General features: G+C 38.1%; 3 protein-coding genes across 3 annotated transcripts; 2 read left to right on the plus strand and 1 right to left on the minus strand.

Annotated features, from left to right (window-relative positions):
- Positions 1-3,683: 3,683 nt before the first annotated feature.
- LOC112049160 (ubiquitin carboxyl-terminal hydrolase MINDY-3 homolog) lies at positions 3,684-7,143 on the minus strand. The gene is made up of 2 exons (XM_024086954.2): positions 6,957-7,143; positions 3,684-6,831 (listed from the first exon to the last, which is right to left on the minus strand). The coding sequence occupies exon 2, from the start codon at positions 6,810-6,812 to the stop codon at positions 5,448-5,450; it is 1,365 nt and encodes a 454-aa protein (XP_023942722.1). The 5' UTR covers positions 6,813-6,831; positions 6,957-7,143; the 3' UTR covers positions 3,684-5,447.
- Positions 7,144-8,050: 907 nt separating this feature from the next.
- LOC112049162 (U11/U12 small nuclear ribonucleoprotein 35 kDa protein-like) lies at positions 8,051-9,018 on the plus strand. Its single transcript, XM_024086957.2, has 3 exons — positions 8,051-8,278; positions 8,386-8,516; positions 8,680-9,018. The coding sequence occupies exons 1-3, from the start codon at positions 8,206-8,208 to the stop codon at positions 9,016-9,018; spliced, it is 543 nt and encodes a 180-aa protein (XP_023942725.2). The 5' UTR covers positions 8,051-8,205.
- Positions 9,019-9,229: 211 nt separating this feature from the next.
- LOC112049161 (thrombin-like enzyme acutobin) lies at positions 9,230-11,232 on the plus strand. The gene is made up of 2 exons (XM_024086956.2): positions 9,230-10,157; positions 10,926-11,232. Exons 1-2 carry the CDS (start codon positions 9,235-9,237, stop codon positions 11,209-11,211), a joined length of 1,209 nt encoding a protein of 402 aa, XP_023942724.2. The 5' UTR covers positions 9,230-9,234; the 3' UTR covers positions 11,212-11,232.
- Positions 11,233-14,761: the final 3,529 nt, after the last annotated feature.

Raw genomic sequence — 14,761 nt, forward strand, 5'->3', positions numbered from 1 at the left:
ATTTTTTTGTCGCCGATTCTTTTTCTGAGTAGCCTAAATGGCGAATAATCGCCTACGTTGACAACACTGTTGGTCATTTGGCCATTTGCTTTGCCGTTAGCCGTTGCGTTCGTTACTTCGTTAGTCGACATATGTAGGTGATAAGTAGTATCTATTAATCTGTGGTCGTCTCGTTCTTCGAGTTCTGACGTTAAACCACTAGAATACACTATAAAACTTAAGCTATTAATTTAACGTAACTTAATAATTATACAAATAGTGCCTACGTAGAGTGATTTTAAGAAATTGTTTTGTTTCATGTTTCTCTCTCTATGGAACAAGTTCATTTTGGGCATATGTCATCATTTGTCGTCTGTGCTATGTCATATTGACATTTTACAATAGTACATGACATTGACAGCTTACACCGATTGTCCAATGAGGAGCATAGAGTAGAGTAGAATGGTATTACGTATTAGTGTTCTGTGGTAGTAGAATGTACTGAGAAGTTATGAGCATAAGGAATACATTATACTTAATGATATTAATTATTATAATCTTTGGCAAATGGAAATGTATCGCACCTGAGTAAATATGTTCCTTGATCGCACCCAAATTCACCAACAAAATTGTTTGTCATTTTTGAGGGGAACGAGGTAAACTCCGATGACGAAGAAAAATAATAGTTACTATTAAACTCACCCATCGAAAATATATAACACCCTTAAATTCTGTTTATACAAAGAGTATAATAAGTATATGGGAAAAGAGAGCCCTCTTGAAGATTTTCGGTGGCTTAAATTGAAGCGCCAACTGCAGTTTGGAGTAAACTTATAGGTACTGCTAAAACAGCGGCAATTTTATTTAAATGGAGATTTTTATTCGAGGTTTATTAATAAAACTCAAAAAATATTAAAAAAAAACGAATTGAGAAAAGCAAAAAAAAAACAAAAAAAAAATATATTGTGATGTAATCCAATCCCCACCCGGGTTCGAACCCATGACTATTCCTAATTATACGTACCTTTGTTATAATCCGTTCGACAATGTACACCACTGGACCAGATGACAGTTCATAACAACGTTGAAATTAATATACGCTTACTTTGTTATACCTAATAACTTACAATCGCAACCAACACAATTTAATTCATGATCATACGGGCAATCGGACAAAACTGAGGAGTCAAAACATTTTTATTTAAAAAAATAATTGCAGAATAAATATAGAAAAGTATATGAAGTCGTAACCAATTTGCAGACATTATTTGCTATCAAACGCATTAAGGACTGGAAAATGGCTTGGAAGAAAAACGCCACTGCTCCATGTTTTGCCTCCCCATGAATATCACATAATATAAATATTTTGTTCCCGGACATAATATAAAGATTATTACTTCATATCATCGTAACCATTTAGTTAATATTGTTGCGTAGTTGCTATTTGTTACTTAAAAACTAACCAAACATGTTAACTTATGCGTCACATATTTTATTAAATGAATAAGTTTGATTTGCAAAACGATTTAAATATATATTTCATGTAGTGGTCTATGAGATTATTACAGAGTTACTATTTTTTTCATTATCGTTAAAATTATTAAATATTATGAAATGGTTGCAAATATTGATACTGGGCACACTAAGATTAGCGATGGAATTGCTGCCATCTGTTGAGATATTTTTACCAACTTAGTCGAAAAGTTGTTTCACTACTAGATCTAGATGGCCTGTAAGTCAACAAATTGCTCAGAATGTATGGAACTGTCCCCCCCCCCCTGTGTTTATATTTATCGGTGTTAAGTTAAACAATGATGTTAAATACTGTTAGATGTGTTACTATTACTAGATCATGAAAAATGAGGCGTCCGAAAGAGGAAATTTCCACATCACAATGTTAGTGGTGGTTAACAAAGAACGTTATTTAAACAAATAATACTTAAATGTCGTATAAAATGTCGAGATGTGTGTTCAGGAAGTGTAAAAATTATATACACATAAATAAATAATAAAATTGTGCATGTGTAAAAATGTCAGTTTTGTAGCCTGTTGTTGTTGTTCGGATCACTTTTTGCGGTGATTTTGAAGTAGTAGTTTTGACGTAACCGATCTATAGTATAATTATCATTGGTGTTAAATATGAACACAACTGTAGCTTATATTTTTTTTAATGGTCTAAGAGCCTTCCTCGATAAATGGGCTTTTCAAGGTTTCAACACAAAAAAAAAACAATTTTAACCATTAGTTCGTCAGTATAAAGGTAAGGCAGAAGTACGAATTTGCCTATAACAGATGAGCAAATGTTGTGTGATGAAGTCACGTACAATATCGCGACCGTTAGCGGGAGTCGATATTTATGCGAACTTTGAATGCATGTAAAATCATAACTACCTATTTGGTATTTCTAAATAAAACGAAAACTAGTGTATCTGTTTATAATAAAAGCTCTAATGTAACGAAGTTTCAAATGATTTTGCGTACCTAGTAACATTATCCATTCCACGGCATATGTAACAAATATGTGACTCTTTGTGAACAAATGCTTTGTATCAGTTTTATTGTTTATTCTAATAAGAACTAGCAGACGCCCGCGACTTCGTTTGTTCTTAGACCTTCATAATCCGCCCCTCTCGCAAAATCCGATCTTAGCGGGCGTCTATTAATTTTATACTACTACCCTGCCAAATTTTTGACCTTTGTGTGTGACCTTTTGCATTTCTATATCCAATTTTTTATCATGAGACCACTATTGACAGAGTAAAAACTTAGAAAGTGATTTTTAACAAGCAGTGTGATGAAGCCGGTGAAACCCATAAAAACACGTCAATTAAGTAAATTAATATAATAATCACTAATTAACACTAAAAAAAAACTCCATCTTATTTAATTAAGTAGTTTTTAAAATATTTAAAAACATAAGATTCCATTTTCTTGAATAATATTGATAGTTACTTATGCGACGCTTTGTGTCGTACTGACTCGAGAATGTATTCGTTTTTGAATTTTGTATCTGCAACGGCTACGACACCGTTGTGCTATAATTACATTACATTATATTATAGTTAGAGTGAATATATTACTCCGAGAAGTTGTGTTACGTGCGCTCTCTTTGTTTAATATATTGTATTCTGTGCATGACATTATCAAATTAATAGCCAACCTATTAAAAAAATTTAAGCCCCTATTTCACCCCGTTCTATTTTTTCTCGCGATTTGAAGTATTCCGTAATAAATATCCTACAGTATTCATAATATTTGCTTAGGTATATATGTAATAAATTTAGTAGTTTCGGTGTGATACATTTAAATAAAATGCTCTTGTGCTTATATACAGATGATGATAAAAAAATCAATAAACCAAGGAATAAAACTGCTTTACAGCATTTGTCATGAACTCGACGCCAAAGGGTATAACTATAAAAGAATGTTTACAAGGCATGTATCTATTAATCTGTGCATGTATGTTTAAAAGAAATAGACTTTCATTTCATATTACTTGCTATGAAACTGTTTAACTTAATCTAAAAAAAAATCGCCAAATATTGATTTTTGGATAAAAATAAATTCATAGGGGTGATGAAATATTTGTATAGAAAAGATTAATTACCTAATTAAATAATAGGTAGGCGTTGTTTGAGTAGATATTTTGAGTAGGGATTTCGTTTGGAAATGCAAATAACATTACATAAAATAAAACTCAAGACTGTAATTAAAAAAAGCATGTTTCACTATTATTATTTAAGATTAACGGAAAATCATTATTCAATATAACCTTTGTTATTACATGAAATGTATGTGCTCAGCTATTTTACATGAATCTGACAAAGAATGAATTTAGTCTAAAGGACTTCACATTTTATGACCATACTACAATACAACAAAGTTCGATTTTATTACGAAGCACTAAGGCACAAAGTAATTTTAACACATTTATTTGCTTTTTAATAATTTTAGTAATATTATTATCTGGGAGTCAAACCTTTCTGCTTTTGAACTTCTGTAAGAACATATTGTTCCTGCAGTGGCATTATAAGCAAATTATATATTAAAAAACAAATCAAAATCTCATACAACCCTTAGTAGCTCTTGGTTTTAACATGTACATGTAGTGACCCTAATAAAAATCATACAGAATGTACAACTAGAAAAAGGAGATTTGAGGCCACACATATACATGCATTTAGTACTAAAAGGTAGGATTTTATAAAATGGCCACATGAAATTTTTATACCTAAATAATTTCTATACATACACATTAGTATTAAATGAGCTACACAGTAGTTATATAAAAATAAATTCCTATAAAATATAACAGATAGATGATTACCTCTCCACAAAATATTCAAAGAAACATAATATTATGTACCTCTCTCTTATTAGTAAAATGAATTAATTCATTATCAAACAATGTAACACAGCTGGCATTCAGTAGTTAGTGGGGTAAAGGCCGATTCAAATTGTTTCAGTCTATTTCGTATCACATGCTAGAAATATCTATGTTCCCAATCCAACATTCTAATGTTCAGCTGAATGGCAGTCTATTAGAATAATTTAGACAAGTAATGATAATTTAGATAAGTAATAGACATTGTTTTCAATATGGAGCAACTGAAATAATGTGAATCAGCTAAAATACATGGTTTTGTGCAACAGAAAGTGGAGGTGCTGGAAGCTAGTCCTGCCTACAGGCATGTGTCAACAGCTGTGCACCGTATGTTCCAATGTTCCAATGGGAAACAACAATGCTGACAACCTCTTTATGTTCTACTACTAAGTCAAGTGTAGTGTTATTATAGTAAATTAACCTTAGCATTGCTTTCAGGTTCAGTTCAGTTTATGTTATATTATAATAAAGAACCAGTAAAATGACAGCAGTTATATAAAACTGGTGAGGACTAATATTGGATAATGATTCCTAGAAGACACAAGCTCTATCTTCATGATCTATTTCACAGATCTGAAAGAAATATTGAAACTAAACATTAAAAAAGATGAAATAAACATATTTTGTCACAAAACCAAGACCAATAATATATTACATTTTTCTACCCATTTTAAGCGATAAAAATTGTCAGGAAGATTAGTTTTAGTTTAAAATATATACTTTAATTTATAGCTCACTCAAGTCAGCGAGTGCCAGCCATTTTTGTTTCTGTACAGACAAATATAGTACAAACAACCATCAGAATTAGTCTTGTACATGTGCAACTATACCATAAATTTAACAGAAATCATCAAGTACAATCATCAACAACTTGAGTAACAAAAGTGTAATCAAATTTATGAAAAATAGCTGCCCATGATAATAACATCATTATCAATGGAGGCCTCCAATTTAATACAATTTCTATACATAAATTAATACAATAAAATAATGGAATCTTCTGCAACATACTATAAGATACATTTTATGTAAACTCTCTTCACCATGTCACAGTACAAGTTCCGAGCGCAAAGCACAGCTTGTGCTAGTTAAGAGAGGGAGACTGACCTTCGTCCCAAACCACATCAATACTGGGCCACTTGGTCTGCAAACAAGTCAGCATGGGGTCTGTGCTGGCCGCATGCATGGGGCACTCGAGCAAGGCAGCACGTCCTGTTCGGTATGCTACACATGCACTTGGATTGCTGCGTGACAGACCATTATAGTGATGCAGAGTAAACGTATCAGGGGCTCCCCTTTCACAACCAGGAAAAAATTCGTCCATAAAAGCACTCAATAAAATTATTCCTAAATTCTCAGAATCCAGTTTTCGTCTCATCAATTCCACATACTCAGGTTCACTCACCAGATCTGCTGCACATAATACATCTTGTAAAGCTGCAGATGGAATAAAGTTATTGCCTTCTGGGTCAAAAGATCTAAAGATACGCTCTGCAGATTCACCTGCAGTTTCAGGAGCTGCTAGTCTTCTTTCAGAAGAAAACAGCACAGTCAGGTGCGTCTCAGATGCTAAAACCCAAACAGGGTGTTTGGGATTTTTATAAAATGAACCCACAGTACAGTACTGCATGTGCTCCATAATTGTTAAAAATCCTATGTCATTCTGTCTTTCTATTCCTCTCAGTCTCAACCCTCCGACAACCTGGTCGTGATCCCACACATGCGCCACAGCCCGGCCCGTCAGCATCAGGTTGATGAGCCCCTGAGAGCCGTAGCCATAGGTTGAATGTATTAGAGGATCAGACAGTTCAGATAGCTCCGTCTCCACTGTGCCTACACCCTTGCTAAGAATGACACTATACAACAATAACAGAACACCATACTTGTCTTTCAAAATTCTAATGTTTCTTGTGTAGAACGCTTCCACTTCTGATAATGTCTGAAAGGAATGCACTTCCATTCTCCTGTGAAAGTGGTCAATGGCATCACAAGACTGTTCTTCAGCACTAACATTGAGGCCGGAACTTGTGTCGGCCTCAGAGTCGTTCTTGCGGTAAACGGCGACATTGTACTTTGCTGCGAGGCACTGACTAAGAATCGTACACACGGCCCTAACTAGCAAGGAATTGCACTTTTCCGACGTCAAGTCTCGCAGGCTGTGGCCGGGAGTCTCGGACAGCAAGATCTTGAGTAGGAAGCCCTGCACAGGCGCGATGGCAGCGCACGGCCCTCCCTCCTGCTGGATGAGCGCGCTGGGCTCGTCAGCGCTGAACGCGAAGCCCTGCGCCCAGCGCCGGAACACATCCTCCTTTACGTGTTCGCCCCACAGCAAGCGTCGCGTGCGACTCAGCTCGCGCTCCAGTGACGCCGTGCCGGCGCTCATGGTGTCTCTGGGGCCGCTGGTCACGCTGGAGCTGCTGGTCTCGTTCTCGTTCGGTCCGTTTATCATTTGCACGAGTCTACGCCACCTACGAGTTATCGGAAACGTCACTTACAATGAACAAAAGCGGCCATTCCAGCTCGCTTAATGAATACAGATCTATTCATGTGAATCTACGATTACAAAAAGAATAACCACGTAGATAATACTCACTAAAAATGCGAAGGTCATAGTCATTCCAACATTTACTAGTTAATTAATTCGTTTCAAAATTATTTTCGTCGTCCGATTCTCTTGCAATGGCATTATAATTCGTCCACAAATCTGTATTTATAACTTTTCTCATAGAAAAAAGGAAAAGAAAAGCTTACGACATTAGGGCTGCCATTTTTTAAGAAAAATAGCAACATTTATTTTTATGTCATTCCGTTCCATTTCATGCGTGAAAGTTTTTTACTATACATTATAAAATTATAAATCGTAATACTTTTTTTAAATATATTGTTCGAGAAATAATTTTAGATTGATTTATTTCAATTATTTTCCCTGGCTCCCAGTTAAAACATCATGGTTACAAATCTGTGGCAATTTGCATGCTTTGTGTACTTAGTATCTAATAATCTGTGTGTGTACTGTGTAGCTTTGTATTTGTTTGGTGGAGTACATAGAGTAGAATGGTGGAGCCAAAGGGTGGAGCATGCCATGGGAACTTAGAAGAAGAACGTGAAATCTTTATGAAGCAGCGCCATCTACATCCTAGATTTAGGATTCCAGGATAGTAAATTCAATTACATAAGGTGTGTATGTATTATAATGTTTTTAAAGATTTAAACTGTATAAGTACGGAAAAACACCGAAAACAAAGAATTATTTATCTTTTTAATTTTGACGGGTAATAGGAAGAATGTGTTTGTATTTCTAAAGCAAAGGGATTATTAAAGAAAGACAGTAAGTGTAGATTAATTCCAACGATGTTTCTCATAGTCATTTGGTCTAGTGATGCATAATAAAGGTACGATCTAATAATCCTCAGTTCGAGCCGGGTGGTAACAATGGCAAACTATTTGTCTTTTTTTTTTTGTTTTTCTCAATTGGTTTCTTCAACTATTACAAAAATCTCTCTCCTTTACAAACAATATGCATTATTATTTTTATAACATATTGGATACTATACTAAAAATACCGTAGCTAGTTACTAGATGGCGCTATCACAGGCGTTCCAATAAAGTTGGTGGTTAGTAGCCTATCTATTTCCAATCGTAATCTTTGTGGTGGTCCGTGGTTTTATTCTGTGGTTTGGTGTTTGACGTTTGTGTTTTTTGGTTTGGTTGGCTTAATATCACAGACGACAAATGATTAAATAAAGCTTGTCCAGTGTCCTTATTATTGTTTATTTTAGTATTTTTAGTTCTATCAAATAACATACTAGATTAATAAAAATCTAGAATAACATATTAAGAAGATGTACCCAGAAGACAATGAGTTTCAAAAATACGCCTCTACCTATGATCCTATAAAAATCGGATCTATAGACGGTAGGAAGTCCTTTTAGTAAACCTTAGCTTATCTCCATCATTACTTGTCGAAACTCTACATTTTGATTAAAACCAAAATGATCCATTCACATTATAAATACTCGTAGGAACGGATACGGAGGCTCACGACCGCGCCGTACTGCGAGCCGTGCACGCAGAGTATGTTCCTAACAAATTAGTGGAAGGTGATCCGCGGCACACCATATTTGTAGCGCGTCTCAACCCTAGGACTACACAGGTTTGAGTTCCCGTTAGCCATTATGTTTTTTCTCCTTGGCTTTCACAATTGTTTGTGAAAATTTAAAATTCAGTTTATTGCAAACAGACAGGCCAATGTGGTTGAGGTCTTAGCTGTATAACATATATTGACCAACTTGACCTTTGAATGTTTATAATTACAGGAAACAATTTTCACAGAATTTTCTAAATTTGGCAAAATAATAAACTGTCGCTTGGTGAGAGACATTGTGACGGGCAAATCCAAGCAATATGCATTCATTGAATATGAATCCTCGTCTGGAGTTGATCGGGCTTTGAGAGAGATGCATCATGAGTACATCGAAGGAGCAGATGTCATTGTGGAACTGGAGGCAGAGAGAAGGCTGGAAGGGTGGAAGCCACGGAGGCTGGGGGGTGGTTTTGGGGGAAAAAAAGAATCAGGGCAACTCAGATTTGGTTGTAGAGACAGACCATTTAGGAAACCTTTTATAGTGACCTCTAAGAATGATGGCAATCAATAGTTGCAGACTTCTGAAAGACAATTAAAACACACAAAGTCAAATTTTGAAGACCAAGTCAATTAATAATAGGTAATAAAGATATTATAATGGTAATTATTGAAATAGCTTATGGAAACTGTCAAACATGCTGTATTTATTAAATGTTGATGTGTGAATATCTAGTTGGCCACACCCTGACAGCACTAACAGTGTCAAACATGTTTCACATGTTATATCATGAGTAATGTGTGCTGTACAGAGTTCCAGGGATGGTGCAGATCATTCACTAAAACTGAGATCTTCTTATGTGTATTGCAAGCTATATTTCTTACAGTCTTTATTGTGTTCCTTACATTTGTCATACTACATCTAGTTGTTTGTTCAAGAAGCAAACTCGCTAATGACAGGAGAGAACCAAGTAACATTACCTCTGCTCAATCTGTTACTACTTATGTTACTGTACCCAGTGAGAAGAATGGCCAAACTCAGTCGTTTCAAACTGAAAGCACCAACCATGAAGCAGTAAATAATAGCCACATAAATATACTCCCTACATTAGATAAAGGAGTTAAATGTACCTGGACACCATCTTACAAAACTAAAGCTCTTACACACTATTATGTCAACCATACTGATATAATGATGAGCACTAAACCTCATGTTAAAGAAATTCATAACAAATTCATGAATTCTGTTTCAATGGATTACAAGGAGGAAATTGAACTTGATTTTAATAAATTACTTGAAGTTGTATCGGATGGTATTGAAGTAAATGATTCTCGTAAAGATTTACTGCTAGCACTAGTAAAGATAAGACCTCAGCGAGGGGTAACTTTTGGCTGTACGTTAACAATAGTTAACGAGTTTTGGACTGTAACCGCAGCTAGCTGCATAGAAGCCATAGAGGAAGTTGACTCCTTAGATTCTTTTGTGATGATGCAAGGATTTAAAGATCAGGATCAAAAAATACACCCTGTGGTGGATGTCCTGATTCATCCACAATACCAAGGTATCAATGCAACATTTGACCTGGCCGTGCTAAAGTCTGAGACTAAACTCATAAACAATGTAACTTTGGCTGTGACATTACCTACTTTTATAGACTATTTTATGATTTCTTTAGGAGAGCTGCTCACTATTCTTGGATATGGAAGGTTCAGGTAAATAATTTAATTATTTTATTGGTTAATGTAAATGAAATATTCAGTATGGCTGTGGCTTTTGGTTAGCTAAAACTATATTGAGCTATAGTACCTACCCTGTACTTATAGCCTTTCTTGATGAGTACTATTTACCAACAAAGAAATTAGAAATGAAGGTAGAAAATATATGTCATTTCATAACTTATGTATGGTTTGTTTATAAAATACTAGCTGCCGCCGCGCGGTTTCACCCTCGTAGTTTCTGTTCCCTTAGGAATACAGGAATAATATACAGCCTTCCTCGATAAATGGGATATCTAACACTGAAAGAATTTTTCAAATTGGACCTGTAGTTCCTGAGATTAGCATGTTCAATCAATCAAACAAACAAACAAACTCTTCAGCTTTATGATATTTATAGATATTAACCACATCTAATTTGTTCTAAGCTTATTAATCTTTATTTTCATTAATTTAAGAACAAGTTAATTTAATCATTATTAGGTGTGAAATGACTAGTGATTTATACCCTCATTTTTAATTTGTTTGTTGGTAAACAGTACTCAGAAAGGCTGTAGTATAGACCTCATGTTAATTTTAGGCCCAAATGTTGAGAATCTGCTGAACTGCCGCTGTATGTCATTATAGTTGTTTTATTTTTATTACCAAACAACTGGTCCACCTGATGGGAAGTAGAACATTGCCTATGAGCAGACCATCACTTTGCAGAGCATGCAAGGAACACATCGAAACATGTTATAACTGAACCACGGATGTCGTTCACAGGAACATAGACAAGGACACCCTCGCAAGAACCGTGCGCGAGGTGGCGGTCCACAGCTTGCCCCGCGCGCAGTGTCCGCGCGGGGCCGGCGCCGCGCCGCTGTGCGCCGGCGTGCTGCGCGCGCGCCGCTCGCCCTGCAACTACTGCTCGGGCACGCCGCTGCTCAGGCGGCGCGTGCTGCTCGGGCTGATGAGCGACAACCAGCAGTGCGGCCTGGCGTGCGAGCCCGCGCTCTTCGTCAACGTGGCGCTCGCTGGAGACTGGCTCCAATCTGTTATCTCCAATTAAATTGTACTGTCCATTAAACAATTGTTTTCATTTATTATGTACCAATAATAAGTGTCGTCCATTTCATGAATAAGACAATATTATTTTTTTTTACTGGAGGGGAGGTATATTATTTTATCTATGATATTATATTATAGATAAAATAAAATACTGAATATAAAGTTTATTATTGAAGCTAAAAGCATTTTTTTTCTATATTTCGTCGCTCTGTCTGTATGTCCGTGGTTCATGTTGACCGGGCAAGGGCATAACACAGCACACTGAAACTAATGTATGAATCCAAATGAAATGTGGCACGATTTAAGACGAATAATACGAAGAATGTTATAGGATATTTTTTGTCGATTTTCACGCGGGCGTCGGCTAGTCTATGAATAAAATAAAGCGGAGTAAAATGTGTTGTGATCCTATAATAGTCTGCACAATGCACATGGCTCACCTTTATACCTGACGCAGCGTGGGAGACCAGCAGACATTTAAAAATTTAGTCCCAGAGACGTGGTCTTTATAGATGCAAAACTGCGCTACCTATCCTGAGGACTCGAATTACAAAAAGAAATATCCACTTTGGTTGATTTGTAAGTATAGTGCATACCCTAGTTGAAACATTTTTGCATGCGACTGCATATTAGACCCATTCCCAATGTTGCCAAGTCTAATTTCTGTAAAATATTCTTTATGAATTTTACGATGTCAGTTATGACTGTGGTTTGACATACCTACCTAATATAAACCAAAAAGTGTAAAGAAGCTGAAAATGATGATGAAAGGTCGCTTTAAGTAAAGTAGAGACGAGCTCGTGAGTGGTGGCAATGGACCGCGGGGTGCTGGCGATGTCGCTGCTGATGCTGCTGTTCGTGGGCGGCACCATCGGCGCCGCGGTGCTGCAGCTGCTGGCGGCCGGAGACGGTGCGCCGGAGCCGTAGCGGCCCCTGGCTGTCGGTGATGTGTGGCGTCGACAGCTGGACGTTGTACCGTGAGCAGTTGAGCTACGCGCCTTATTCCTACTTGTATCTACTTGTAGGTTTACTAAGCTGTTGTTTTGTAAGAGTTATATGATGTTGAAACGTGTAAGAATAAAATTTTGGGTGTAGGTAGCTACCATAGTACACGAGTTTTGTATTTTAGTGCGCATTTCTTTCGCTTCGCTGTTTGAAGGTACAAAATAATTTCACAAAAGATCAAACTATTTTCGTATAGGTACTTTCTATATTTTCCTCATAAAGTATAGAATAAGTAGGTACCTGAATTAACAGGAATAATAAATTACCTTATCTTCTTTAAAATAAGAATATTATACGAGTATGAATATTATACGATATTATACGAGTATGACGAGTTATGAGTACGACGAATGGCGGTATATCCATTCCCACAGGCTAGATTAAGAAATGCCTCAGGCCGGTGTCGGGCAGCAGCGACACCGGCGCGAGTAATCTAGCACTGCGCTGACCAACCCGCATGCCCAGCGTGGTCAGTACTGGGCAAAACTTTGTATGGACGGCAAAAACAAAACACAGCCCCTAGTCCCCGGCAGCCCCGCTATTCCTGGCTCTGGCAGCGGTTATGGTAACGGCGGGGCAAGGGGTGTTAAGAATCTCCGGCAGAGATTCCGCTGCCAACCCCGACGACTAGACCTGGCAACATACAACGCACGCACTTTGAGGTCCGACGAAAAGGTCATCGAGCTGGAAGAAGTTATGAGCAAGTTGCACTGGGATATCATAGGATTGTCTGAAGTCCGAAGAGAGGGGGAGGGCTCGATAATCCTTGAATCCGGCAACATGCTCTACTACCGGGAGGGCGACCAACAGTCCCAGGGTGGTGGCGGATTTATCGTTCACAAGTCCCTCGTGAACAATGTTGTAAAAGTCGAGAGTGTGTCGAGCAGGGTAGCGTTCCTGGTCCTCCGAATTACCAAACGGTATTCGTTGAAGGTTATACAGGTTTACGCACCGACCTCGACACATCCCGACGAGGAGGTAGAGGTATTGTATGAGGATATTTCTAAAGCCATACATGCCTCAAACTCTTATTACAATGTTGTGATGGGGGATTTTAACGCAAAGCTGGGCGAACGTAGCGGTTCAGAGTTGAAAGTGGGACGATTTGGATATGGGCAACGGAACGATAGGGGCCAAATGTTGGCTGACTTCATGGAGAAGGAGGGCCTCTTTATGATGAACTCCTTCTTCAAGAAGCCACCACACAGGAAATGGACCTGGATGAGCCCCGATGGTTCCACGAAAAACGAGATCGACTTCATCTTGTCTACCAGACGGCAAATATTCAACGATATTTCTGTGATCCATAGGGTGAAAACCGGTAGCGATCACCGAATGGTTAGAGGCACGTTGAATATCAACATTCAGCTGGAACGGTATCGACTGGTGAAGTCTACGCTCCGACCTACTCGTGCCCATATTCAAAACCCCGAGTCCTTTCAACTAGAACTGCAGAACCGCTTTGATTGCCTAGCAAATTGCGAAACTGTGGACGATCTGAACAACAGGTTCGTGGAAACTGTCCATTCCGTTGGGTCTAAGTTCTATAAGACCCACCGTGCGAAAAGAACCAAAAAGTTCTCGGACCAAACACTTAAACTCATGGAAGAGAGGCAAGAAATGAGATTACAGTCTTCAGCAGATGCGTCAAAATACCGACAAATCAGTAGACAGATCTCTAAGTCGCAAACCAGCGACTTGCGAAATTTCAATACCGAGCGTATTAAAAATACGATTGAAAATAATCGAGGCTCGAAAGTTTTCGCCAGAGATCTGTCTATTGGACAGAGGCAGCTGACGCGTTTGAAGACCGAACACGGTAATCTAATTTCTTCCAAGCCCGAGTTATTAAGTGAGGTCGAGAAGTTCTATGGACAGCTATACACGACTACTCAGCAGCCTGTTGCCAATTTGGCTAAAGACCCCAGAGCCAAGTTGACCCGACACTATACCGAAGATATCCCGGACGTCAGCCTATACGAGATTAGTGTGGCTCTCAAACACCTGAAGAACAATAAGGCGCCAGGTGAGGACGGAATCACAGCAGAACTCCTGAAAGCGGGTGGAAAACCGATACTTAAAGTCCTTCAGCGATTGTTCAATTCCGTCATTCACGAGGGCACGACGCCTGAGGCGTGGCATAGGAGCGTGGTGGTTCTGTTCTTCAAAAAAGGTGACAACACCTTGCTGAAGAATTACAGACCCATCTCGCTGCTAAGCCATGTTTACAAATTGTTCTCGAGAGTCATTACGAATCGTCTCGCTAATAGGTTTGACGACTTCCAGCCTCCCGAACAAGCCGGTTTCCGAAAAGGCTTTAGTACCATAGACCACATCCATACGCTGCGGCAGGTTATACAGAAGACTCACGAGTATAACCAGCCACTTTGCTTAGCGTTTGTGGACTATGAGAAAGCCTTCGATTCGGTGGAAACCTGGGCTGTGCTAAGGTCATTGCAGAGATGCCGAATTGATTACAGGTATATCCAAGCGTTGAAGTGCTTGTACGAAAACGCCACTATGTCAGTCCGTATTCAGGATCAGAC

This window comes from Bicyclus anynana, chromosome 4, assembly GCF_947172395.1.
Source record: "Bicyclus anynana chromosome 4, ilBicAnyn1.1, whole genome shotgun sequence".
NCBI classification, from domain to species: Eukaryota; Metazoa; Arthropoda; class Insecta; order Lepidoptera; family Nymphalidae; genus Bicyclus; species Bicyclus anynana.

Excerpts from the sequence above, each read along its gene's own strand:
- LOC112049162 (XM_024086957.2), top strand. The coding sequence starts at position 8,206 with ATGTACCCAGAAGACAATGAGTTTCAAAAATACGCCTCTACCTATGAT. Across the intron at positions 8,279-8,385 it reads AAAAATCGGATCTATAGACG|GAACGGATACGGAGGCTCAC; the intron begins GTAGGAAGTCCT and ends AAATACTCGTAG. Across the intron at positions 8,517-8,679 it reads TCAACCCTAGGACTACACAG|GAAACAATTTTCACAGAATT; the intron begins GTTTGAGTTCCC and ends TTATAATTACAG.
- LOC112049160 (XM_024086954.2), bottom strand. The coding sequence starts at position 6,812 with ATGATAAACGGACCGAACGAGAACGAGACCAGCAGCTCCAGCGTGACC.
- LOC112049161 (XM_024086956.2), top strand. The coding sequence starts at position 9,235 with ATGAGTAATGTGTGCTGTACAGAGTTCCAGGGATGGTGCAGATCATTC. Across the intron at positions 10,158-10,925 it reads CTTGGATATGGAAGGTTCAG|GAACATAGACAAGGACACCC; the intron begins GTAAATAATTTA and ends TGTCGTTCACAG.